This window comes from Cryptosporidium sp. chipmunk genotype I (assembly GCF_004936735.1).
Source record: "Cryptosporidium sp. chipmunk genotype I strain 37763 chromosome Unknown contig_11, whole genome shotgun sequence".
NCBI classification, from domain to species: domain Eukaryota; phylum Apicomplexa; class Conoidasida; order Eucoccidiorida; family Cryptosporidiidae; genus Cryptosporidium; species Cryptosporidium sp. chipmunk genotype I.
The window spans coordinates 146,598-156,898 of record NW_027125587.1 but is presented as its reverse complement, the minus strand read 5'-3'; the positions used below and the strand labels follow the sequence as shown (position 1 = coordinate 156,898).

General features: G+C 37.7%; 6 protein-coding genes across 6 annotated transcripts; 1 reads left to right on the top strand and 5 right to left on the bottom strand.

Moving 5' to 3' along the window:
• Positions 1 to 234: 234 nt before the first annotated feature.
• Positions 235 to 2,283, top strand: ELE39_000453 (PAN domain-containing; the record flags this gene model as incomplete). Its single annotated transcript, XM_067343492.1, has 1 exon — positions 235 to 2,283. The coding sequence occupies one exon, from the start codon at positions 235 to 237 to the stop codon at positions 2,281 to 2,283; it is 2,049 nt and encodes a 682-aa protein (XP_067202274.1).
• A 514-nt stretch (positions 2,284 to 2,797) lies between these two features.
• ELE39_000452 (fucose translocator with 8 transmembrane domains) lies at positions 2,798 to 3,967 on the bottom strand (the record flags this gene model as incomplete). The annotated part of the gene is made up of 1 exon (XM_067343491.1): positions 2,798 to 3,967. The coding sequence occupies one exon, from the start codon at positions 3,965 to 3,967 to the stop codon at positions 2,798 to 2,800; it is 1,170 nt and encodes a 389-aa protein (XP_067202273.1).
• Positions 3,968 to 4,778: 811 nt separating this feature from the next.
• On the bottom strand, positions 4,779 to 5,963 carry ELE39_000451 (fucose translocator with 8 transmembrane domains; the record flags this gene model as incomplete). Its single annotated transcript, XM_067343490.1, has 1 exon — positions 4,779 to 5,963. The coding sequence occupies one exon, from the start codon at positions 5,961 to 5,963 to the stop codon at positions 4,779 to 4,781; it is 1,185 nt and encodes a 394-aa protein (XP_067202272.1).
• Positions 5,964 to 6,475: 512 nt separating this feature from the next.
• Positions 6,476 to 7,774, bottom strand: ELE39_000450 (fucose translocator with 8 transmembrane domains; the record flags this gene model as incomplete). The annotated part of the gene is made up of 1 exon (XM_067343489.1): positions 6,476 to 7,774. The coding sequence occupies one exon, from the start codon at positions 7,772 to 7,774 to the stop codon at positions 6,476 to 6,478; it is 1,299 nt and encodes a 432-aa protein (XP_067202271.1).
• A 601-nt stretch (positions 7,775 to 8,375) lies between these two features.
• On the bottom strand, positions 8,376 to 8,917 carry ELE39_000448 (uncharacterized protein; the record flags this gene model as incomplete). Its single annotated transcript, XM_067343487.1, has 2 exons — positions 8,376 to 8,719; positions 8,869 to 8,917. 2 exons carry the CDS (start codon positions 8,915 to 8,917, stop codon positions 8,376 to 8,378), a joined length of 393 nt encoding a protein of 130 aa, XP_067202269.1.
• Positions 8,918 to 9,102: 185 nt separating this feature from the next.
• On the bottom strand, positions 9,103 to 10,203 carry ELE39_000447 (uncharacterized protein; the record flags this gene model as incomplete). Its single annotated transcript, XM_067343486.1, has 1 exon — positions 9,103 to 10,203. One exon carries the CDS (start codon positions 10,201 to 10,203, stop codon positions 9,103 to 9,105), a length of 1,101 nt encoding a protein of 366 aa, XP_067202268.1.
• Between the last annotated feature and the right edge of the window lie 98 nt (positions 10,204 to 10,301).

Sequence of the window (10,301 nt, the reverse complement as noted above, 5' to 3'; positions counted from 1 at the left end):
AATGTCGGGAGGAAGTGAGTATTCTGTTGACAAAGGTTTGGAAATGCAGAAGAATTTGCAGGGTTTGGACGATGGCATTAAAGACTGAAGATCGAAGTTTGGATTAATTTTAAAAGTGAAAAAAATATTCAGGCGGGAGTGCATCTTACGAGTCAGAAATTGATAAAAGAAAAGTTCGCTAAATTGAAGACAGTTAATCAGATCGTACTTAAACTAAGTTGTTTAGCACACAAAATGGGGAAATCAGCGAAACAATTTAAATGCGGTCTTCTTACTTTGGTATGCATGCTGACAATTGTTAGATGCCAGCCAAAGATTCCAGAATATTTTAATGATGGCCCGTTTCCATCTTTGAATATTCCAACTAATAGCTTTGGTAACTCCACAACGTTTATTGCAGATATCTTGGATGGCGCATTGAGTCCATTTTCTTATCTTAAGCTGGTGGGGATCAGCGCTTGTGGTAAATTACAGACAGGAACTCCCTTGCCAAGTGTGTGCAATATCGATTTTGAGCTAAAATGCAATAATCCTTCTGAAGGAAGTCTAAAGATTAGAGGAAACCCTGTTATGACTCATCATGGAGTCATTGACGTTACTGGAGGATCTTTCGAGTTAAATAATGGAAATAGCAAAGCCAAAGGATGGGGATATGGTATTTTTCCATATCTCGGTGAGTCTTCATATTTTGAACTGACTTTAGTTCCAGTGTTGAACAAGAAGGGAGAGTACGTTTTTGAAATTTATGGAGTTGGATATGAAAAAGCGCATTTGACTACTGACCCTATTGGAATTAACTGTCCATTCTCTGTTGGAGAGGTAGTCTTCAAAAATGTCCATTGGGCCCAAACCTACGTTGTTGGGGTTAATTGGATTCGAAATCAGCTTCCATTCCCTACTGTTGGTCCAAAAACAAAAAATAAGCTCGTTGAAATCAATGTTCCATTTACCGGTGGGTCTTCTTGGAGGCTTGGAGGAATGTTTCTATCTTCTTTGCATGTACCTGTGAATCCAAGCATTCCAATTGGAAACACTGATATGAAAGTAGTTTTATCATGCCCAAGCAATGATAATAACTTCCTAATTTCTCTCAATAGTACTGGGGATATAACAGTTTCTCAGTTATATACAAACGATACAAATGTTCAATTATTAAGCCAGTTTAAACCAAGCAACTACATCTTTACGGGTAAATACCCCCATGTTATGTATAATGGATTAATTGTTGAGCTGGTTATAGCTAGATCTTTATATGCTGAATCTGGAGTGATTTATCTCAACGATTTGGTCATTCCCAGATTCTTTGAATGTGGACATAATACAATTACAGTATCTGTTAAACATGATACTTGGGCACCATTATATACTTCAAACTTCACTAGTAATTGCTACGAGTACGGATCCTCTTTCACAGGAGTGAATCTATTTTCAATTCCAACTTTTCTAAGTCCTGGGCAGTGTCAGGATTCTTGTATTCAGACAAGCGATTGTGAGTTTTGGACTTATAATAACAAAGACAATGTATGTAATGGGTATTCTAGTGAAAAATATAGCTTTAAAAGAGATTCTTCCACTCATTCAATGATTACTGGATCAGTTTCTTGCCCATGTTATAGTCATAATGTAAACTTAGTTACTCCATTACTTGATGGAAAGGATAAAGTTAAGGTATCTAATAGTGCTGTCAACAGTCCGGCTGAATGCCAGGCTCTTGTACTTGAAAATAATGGTCTTGGGAGCTATTTTGTTTATGAAAAGGAGAAAAAAGAGTGCTATAAACAAGGAGTAGTGAAATCCGATACCATTCCAATCATTGATACAAACTCCGTAGTTGGACCTTCTATATGTCATGGCTATATATACTCTAATGGAGTTTCAGGGTTCTCTGACAAGCTTGAGCTGATAAAATCTATCAAGATTAGTGCAAATTCAACAGATCATCACGGTGAACTTTGTAGATCCTTGTGTTCTATGCAAGAAAAGTGCCAGATCTTTGAGCTTAGCAGTTCATATGAATGCATGCTCTTCAGTGTTAATGATAGAAGAGGATTAAGACCCTTGTTTGATATAATTGAAAATAGTTGGCCAAGCTCTGGGGTAATTTTAATGGGCATTAGCACTCCTTTGGTTGTATCTTACCCAACCCGAAATAGAGAACACATTCTTCACGCCGAGGTCGGAAGCCTATCATTGGATTTAGTAAGGACCTCCAACGCATTAAACTCCAGCGTAACCATCAAGCACCTTTCGGTCCTCTTGGTACTTCTACTGTTGATTCTATAAGGAGAAAAGACCCCATAAAAGACGAAAGCACCATCGTAAACTCTAGGAATAAAAGTATCGAACACGTAAAGTGTTAACATTCCTGACATCTACCTGTCCGTTGACACCTAAACTAAGATACATTTCTTGAATTCCAAACTCACTTGGAAAAAAGATAAACATCTCATTATACTACCCAAGAACTTCGGGTATGAACTCCTCCCGTCTCGTCCTAATCAGGCCCACCGACTACCGACGAACCAGAAACAAAGCCTCGTGAATCACCTAACCACTCGACACCAAAACATGCAAGACAACGGCGCCGGCGCCATCTACAGTGGCGGGCTCTGGTGGAACAATCGAGACCCTGTGTACATTGACACAAAAAGTAGAGTAAGAAGCCCAACAGGGTGGGTCCGACTTAGGTGACAGACAATGCGATGTTCGGAAGGGCTTTAGGTCATTCTGAGCTCGTTCGAACTTGTTAATTTGTGATGTGCCCCGATCAAGGCACAAAATTAGAAAGCAGTGCAACTTAAGCTTGACCCTTCTCGCATTTGTCCTCTGGAATGAGGGGTTGTTTCTCGTTTTGGTTTCCGTTCTCAGTGAGTGGGTTTTCAAAGGCGTCAGAGCCAGTACCAACTGAAAGGCGGGCTTGTTCCTTGATAGTTTCTTCCTGCTTGGTGTTCTTTGGAGTGCTGTCCCAGAGCTTGGTAATGGTGTAGATGGCGGAACCAGAGAGCGTGAGGCACGCACCGGCAACTGGAGCTGGCTTGAGCTTGTCACCCCAGAAGATAAAACCACCAGCGGTCTGGAGAGCTTGCTTGACCAAACCAGTAACGTTGTACGTTGCTGGGGTGGTGAGAGAAACGACCAAGTATGTGCATTGGTTCAAGCAGATAGCGAGGATGGCAGAACCAGCCATCAAAACCCATAACCGTAGGGCGCTTACTGGAGCAGAGGCAAAAGCAAATACATTTGATGATAATACCTTTGAAGTTTCACCCCAAGCAACAGAGAGGACCAAAAGAATGATACATGAGAGCTCTTGTACATGGAGTAAGAGTTCAGTGGTGGAGTTGTCGCAGTGTGGGACAGTGTATTTGACTGCAACAGAGTAAAGAGATTGGAAGAAGGATGACAAAGTACCCATGAAGAATGAGCGTGGCTCGAGACCAAATTCCTTATCTGAAATACCAACGATAACACCTCCAATGATAACAAAGCAAGATAAGACAGATGAGAGCTTAGCCTTGATACCCAACAAGAAGTATTGTAAGAGGAGTGAGTAGCATACAGTTGTAGATTTAGCTACGGCATACATGGAAACCTTAGCATCCTTGAGGCACATATTGTTCAAAGAAATGTTCATACAGAAGCAGAAAGCTACAAAAACTGCATACTTGTATCTGTAAAGTCTTTTGCTCAATGGGATGCTGGCAGACATCTCCTCGTTTCCACTCAAAATACCTCTAACGGTTAAGAAGGTGGACATTATAGCCATACCAATAAGCTGTTGAGCCCAAGACATAAAGACTGGGAATGGAAGATCCTTTTGGTAACACTTCTTGTTGTAGTATACACAACCGATTGATGACGCAATGAACGCGCACATGGCAATAGGGGCAGCGACAGAGTTTGGTAAACCAAAACAGTATCTAACCTCCTCTTGAGAATTTGACTTGTTTCCGAAATCACCTGCCATTTTTGTCTGGACTACAAAAGTAACGGAACTCTCTTCAAATAAATATCAGATAAATTCTTCAAAACTAGAACAATTTTTCTGTTCTTATTAAAGTTTGTAGAATGATAACTTTATTGGTGAACGTGTCTTTCCTAGTGAGATTTGAACTTACAATCCAATAAAATGGCCATATAGACATGTCATCATATACAAGCTCATATTTAATTTGCTTGTATTAATATAGTTAAAATTAATAATTGATAGTCAGGTATCGTTTACGTATTATTCCGCATTTCTCCTTTTTCTCTGTATGTATTTCATAGGTTTCATATATCATTAAATCATTATTAATATTAAGCCTAAGTGGTAACGTATTGTATTTCACGTCTCCCGTCTCCTAATCTATATTATAAAGAAATTAAAGAAAATAATTACTCGAAAAGTAAGATAATTAGACTAGTATCTATGCGCACTGTAATGATATGTTCAAATTATTTTTAGTAAAAGGTAGTATTGTAGACGTACCATCTTATTTGTCTTGATTACTATATTCCTCTAGGCGGTAGTGGAAAAAATCCACCAAATCCGGCGGGTAGCGCATCAACAAAACAGAAATTTTCCGCCGGCGCCTTCAGAGCAAAACGTGGGGGGAATACAAACAAAATTAAGTTTCTACTTGCAATGCTAATTCAGCACTAAATTGAGGTTTGCTAAAAAAATGGACTTTATGGTTGGGTACGGAATATGAATACAAATACCAATAGCGTGAGAGGGGTTTGAAAAAAATGTTTGTTTCTCATAAAAACGGTTTATTGGTCACATATGACATAACCTAGACTTTGCTTGCAATGAGTTTTTGTTTTTCATCATTTGAAGTCAACTTGTTGACTTCTGCTTCATCTCCTGGGGAGGCGGCCACATCAATATCTCCAACTGATGCTGCAGAACATCTAGTTAGTCTTCTGATCTCCTCTACCTGTTCCTTTTTCGATTCTTTTTTCTTGGATCTTGTAATACCATATATCAAGGATCCGGATAGTGTTAGAATTACAGAAGTTACAGATTCAATGGATATTGGATCCTTGTAGATCAACCATCCACCGGCGGTTTGAAGACTTGCCTTCGCGAACCCAACGACGGAGAATGTAGAAGGCTCAGTAAGCCCGATGACCATAAATGTGAACTTGTTGAGTCCTGCTGCCAATGCAGTGGTGAGGAGGAATACACCCCAACAGCTTAAGAAGTCAGGTGATGACAAATCGAAACATGGTGAAAACATGAATAGATTTACAAGCTCCTTGGAAACGATGATATAAATGACAAGAAGCATAGAAGAAAGCTCTTGATTCCTAACCAAAGCTTCTGAAGTATCATTATTTATCTTAGGGAGAGCTCTGGCAATGCATGTGTTATAAAGAGCTTGAAAAATTGAGGATGAGCAACCTGCAATAATTGCCAAAGGAGCCAAGGTGTTAGTATCTAAAGAACCTACAGCAACACCAGTAATTATGAGAAAGCAGGAAAAAATTGTGCTAACTGGAAGCTTGATTCTGAGGAAGATGAACTGGAAGAGAACGTTCCAGATCAAAGTTGTAGACTTTGCAACTGAGTAAGTTGAAAGCTTTGCTGAAGATAGACAAGCATTGTTTAAAACAATTGTTGAGGAGAAACAAACGGATGCTGGCCAAATGTACTTATATCTATTCCAGAACCTTTTGAAAAGCGATTCGTTTTGTTGGCCATCTTGGATAGTTTTCTCAGAACTGGAATTCTGATTATCCGAGCCAATTCCAGTAAATCCTGTAATATAAACCGTAGCTCTTACGAAGACGGACCCGATAAGTTGCTGCACCAAGGGAATAAAACCATCGCAAGTCCCCACATAAGTCAGAAGCCATTTATTTGCGTATACACATCCAATTGAGCATACAACATAAGCTGCAATGGCAATACTAGCACTCGCCAGCTTTGGTAAGCCCATAAAAGAAATTTCTGGTCTTTCCGAATCTTTGCTCATTTCTAAAGTTCAAGATTAATGGTAAAATAATCTGAGAGTTCTAATAATAATATAATCTTTTCAGTAGCGGCTTAAATTCTTATTCTCTCGACAAACTTCATATGAAATTACCACTAGTTCCACAAATTATTAAAGTATCATCACTCAAAGGCGCCTTTTAATTTTTGGATATTCCACATAAAAATTCACAAAGATCTTTTAGCGGGCTAAGGTACCGAATGGCGGCAAAGCGGCACATTCTGGCATTAAGAAAGTCAAAAAATTAGTGTGTGGGAAAGTAAAGGGTGGAGGCTTAAAAATCAACTCCGTTATTAATAGGGATATATTTTAGACGGGGATCCAGCTATAAGTTGTTCGTTAATACTGGAACTATACACAATTACGTCACGTGTAGTTAGGTATCTCTGAAATTAATACCTTGATTTAGAAACTGATATTATGTAGAGAAAACAGGTCAGCTAGGTATCGGAAAATAAGACTTTTAGACAAATGTAGAGTTTAACAAACTATAGTTAGTTTCTGTTTTCGTTGTTGTTTCCAGTTGGAAGCCCTTCCTCGATATCATCCTTAAGAGGAATGGCTTCTGGATTTTTGGAGGTGAATGGTGTAATCTCGTTCTTGGTCTTGCTTCCACTTTTCTTAAGGATATCATCCTGAGCATTTTCGAAGACATCAGAAGCAGTACCAACTGACTGTCTTGCAACTTCTTTGTATTTCTCTTCAACAGCTTTCATCTCAGATGGTGACATAGAAGGCTTTGATCCGAAGTGATTGAATGCAGTATATGAAGCAGAACCACAGAATGTGAGACAAACTGCAATAATTGTTTGAGTTGGTAAAGATTCTCCTAAATAGAAGATTCCACCAATGGTTTGCAGGGCTTGCTTAACTAAACCACAAACATTGAATGTTGCTGGAGTGGTTAAACCAATGACAACATAAGTGCTTTGATTGACACCAATGGCAAGGAGAGCTGATGTAGTAATAAGACCCCATAGATACATCATTTTGTTTAAATCATTGAAGTCAAAACAACCAGATGTTGTGAAAGCTGGGATTACTTCTCCAGTTCCGAACATAGGAATGAAGAAGAAAAGAATTGACCACATCTGAACGTACTTAAGAAGGCCTGCAGAATCATTACCAATCTTAGGGAGAACCCACTTGAGAGTGATATTATAGCAGCTCTGTGAGAATGATGAAATACAGCCATAAATTAGCGAGACCAAGACAAGAGATTTTGGGTCAAATGCTCCAATGAGAACACCAGAAATGATGATTGCACAAGAGATGAGTGAGGTAAGTTTAACTTTAATTCCTAGAATTAAGAACTGGAGGCACAGAGACCACATTAGTGTGGTGGACTTTGCCATGGCATAAGTTGAGACTTTACCATGAGTTAAACAAATATTGTTGAACGATATATTGAAAGAGAAAAAGAATGCAACTGGAATAGCGTACATCACCTTCTTCCAGCTACTTACTGTTGAGCTGTTAGCCTGCCCCTCAGTTCCGTCCTTTCCATTACCACTTCCGGAGGATTTTGAAACTGCCATTCTTAGTAACCCAAATATGCTCATTATAATCATACCAACTAGCTGTTGTGCACATGAAACAAAAACAGGGAACTTGATTTGTTTTTTAAAAACATTATTGTTAAAATAAACTGAAGATATGGAAGCTGCTATAAATGAGCAAATTGCCAATACTGTTGTTACACTATTTGGGAGAAATGAGATAAATCTTTCAGATTCCTTCCCTACTTCAGAACCAGACGTGGAATTACCCTTTTTATTCTTTGAGTGACCCATTTTCACTTTGTTGCTTAAATCCTTTTATTTGTTTTTTATCTAATCCTTTTCGGTCTTATTTGGTCCTCTAATGGATCTAGAAATCGTTTTAGATCAGGCGCCATAAAATCGGCGCTCGACACCCCTAGTGCATGCATTTGGTTTGGGAGGTCCGGACAGAAATTCAGGTTTAAGGTTTGTGATTAAAATTTAAGACAAAGTACATTAAATTTCACAAAGTTTTGTTATTTACTTTAGAGTTAATACATTGTACTACAAAACACGATTAAGGTGTTGACTCGTTAAATTCATTATATTTTCCTCTTCAATTCAAATAGGTAGTTTTTTTTTCCGGTTATATTTCGTCCTTATACGTCATTTTTACGTGTTTTCTGTTTTTTAAGTTTATTTTTTAAAATGATGTGTTCTTCTTTTGCAGCATAGGTGGAGAAAACTTGAACTAGCCACATTAGAGCAATGAATATAAAAAGGCTAGAGACAGAAATTGTACTTGCAATTCCAATACAGGTTGACCTTGTCCAGCAAGAGTTGTTCTAGTAAAAGAATAAGTAGAAATAAGTAATATTGTTATGTAATGTTTCAATGAAGCATTTTTATAAGCCTATTGTAGCTCATTCATCTTTGTTGAACTTACTGTTACTATGCATTCGCAATTAATTGTGTTGCCAGTGCGTCTGACAAAAGTTTCACTTAATTCGTTTTCCTTAGAGCCTGTAGTTTTAAGATTATTCTTGAGATTAGTTCTAACACCAGTGGAAAGGATTTCTTGACTCTCTGGTACTTTTGACTTTGAATATTCGGTGTCCCCTCCTATGTATGAACCTGAATTCTTCTTAATGTGTGTACTAATGTTACCTGCCTGGCTATCTATGGAAATTGAGCTGACTTTGTCTTCCCAGTATTCGTAATTATTTAAAACTTTGTTTGCAGAAACAAAAGGTTTTCCTGAAAAAAGCGTATTAAGTATTCATTGATCATTCTAGCCGATCATTTAGCCACCTTAATTACTTTCAATAAAGGTAATTTTTAGATCTAATGCAATTCTTACAGAAAATTTCTCAAAAGAACCGGCTTAACAAATAACATAAACTTACCTATCAGAAACCACAGTTGAATAAGAATTAAACACAAAAATCCCTTCATTCTTATTCAAATTCCACATTTCTATTGCTAGTTTTCACTTAAGAAGCATCTTTTAGGCGCCAATGTGACGGGCATTCTCAGACTGGTGCCAGGAAATACATTTTAATTTTAAGATTAAATTTAAAGCAGAATGATTGAGCGGATTAAAATTTATAGAAAGAATAAATTAGTTAAAATAAACAGTTCTACATTGTAAACATTTTACTACACATCCACGAAATTCTCTTCCTCAGAGTGTATACTTGATTTGAATTTTCTCCAATAACTTGGACTTGCCTTTCGCTTAAAAGGACTTCAGACGTCCAAATTACGTGATTACATGTTCTTACCTGAAAGTTAATTATATTTTCCTTGATATTCGATCTGGTATCGTATCTCAAGTTTGTTACTGGATCAATTCCGGGCTCATTTAATCTATTTCTGGAGGAGTTTTTGCTTTTGGAGAGTGAAAGCCATTCAGAGAGAGATCTTTCTCTAACCATGGAGTTAATAAGAGCAATACAGACAAACAGGGAAACTGGTTGTTTTCCGATCTGGTTCAAAATCTTGTTCATGTAATTGAACATTATAATCACTCTGATGTGATTCTTAATGCTTCCCCTGAGAATGCCTGCCGACAATATATCCTTAAATTCTCGCACTGTGTTCCATACTGCCATTTCTGAGCCTTGATTTGGATAAATTAATCCATACTGAGTTCTTTCTACCAAAAATCTTCTTAGATTATCAATGCCATCTTGTTTCTTCATCATTCTTGAACAAATTTTAGCCTTAAAACAGATTTTTATTCGAGAAGTTTTCATCCTCCTGCGAATACTCATAATGGAGGACCAAGACTCGTCTGAGTGCTCAAAGGATGAAGCTTTCATCCCATTGCTTACCATACGAAGACTTTCTCTACAACGTGAGATGAATCTTATTGGATTCTTCCATTTGCTACTCAACAAAATGGTGGCAACTGCAATGCTCTCTTTGTTAAAAAGACCCAAATCTTCCTTTCCCTCATCTGATACAGATCTATACAGACAATACCCCTTTACTATCCCTTCTATGGGGAAAAGAACATCATTCACCAAATATTTGATAAACTCGTCCAAGTTCCTCATCCTCTCTGGATCTTCGAGATATGTATTAGATTGATCTAATTCAAACTGAGGATCTTTTTGGGGCCCCTGGGAATTCTCCAAGCTTTTTTTTTCGTGGTAGCACTCCGAGATTCGCAAACATATTGCTATTAGGGCTAAAACAAAAATTCCAAGACGGGAAAAGAACCCTATCTTTCTCATTACAAGATTCAAACAAAAAACTAGAAAATCTTTCTGGCCTAGGGATTTGTTTCCAAATAGCTTTTTTTCTCGTAAATTTCTGATTTACACATTTTCCC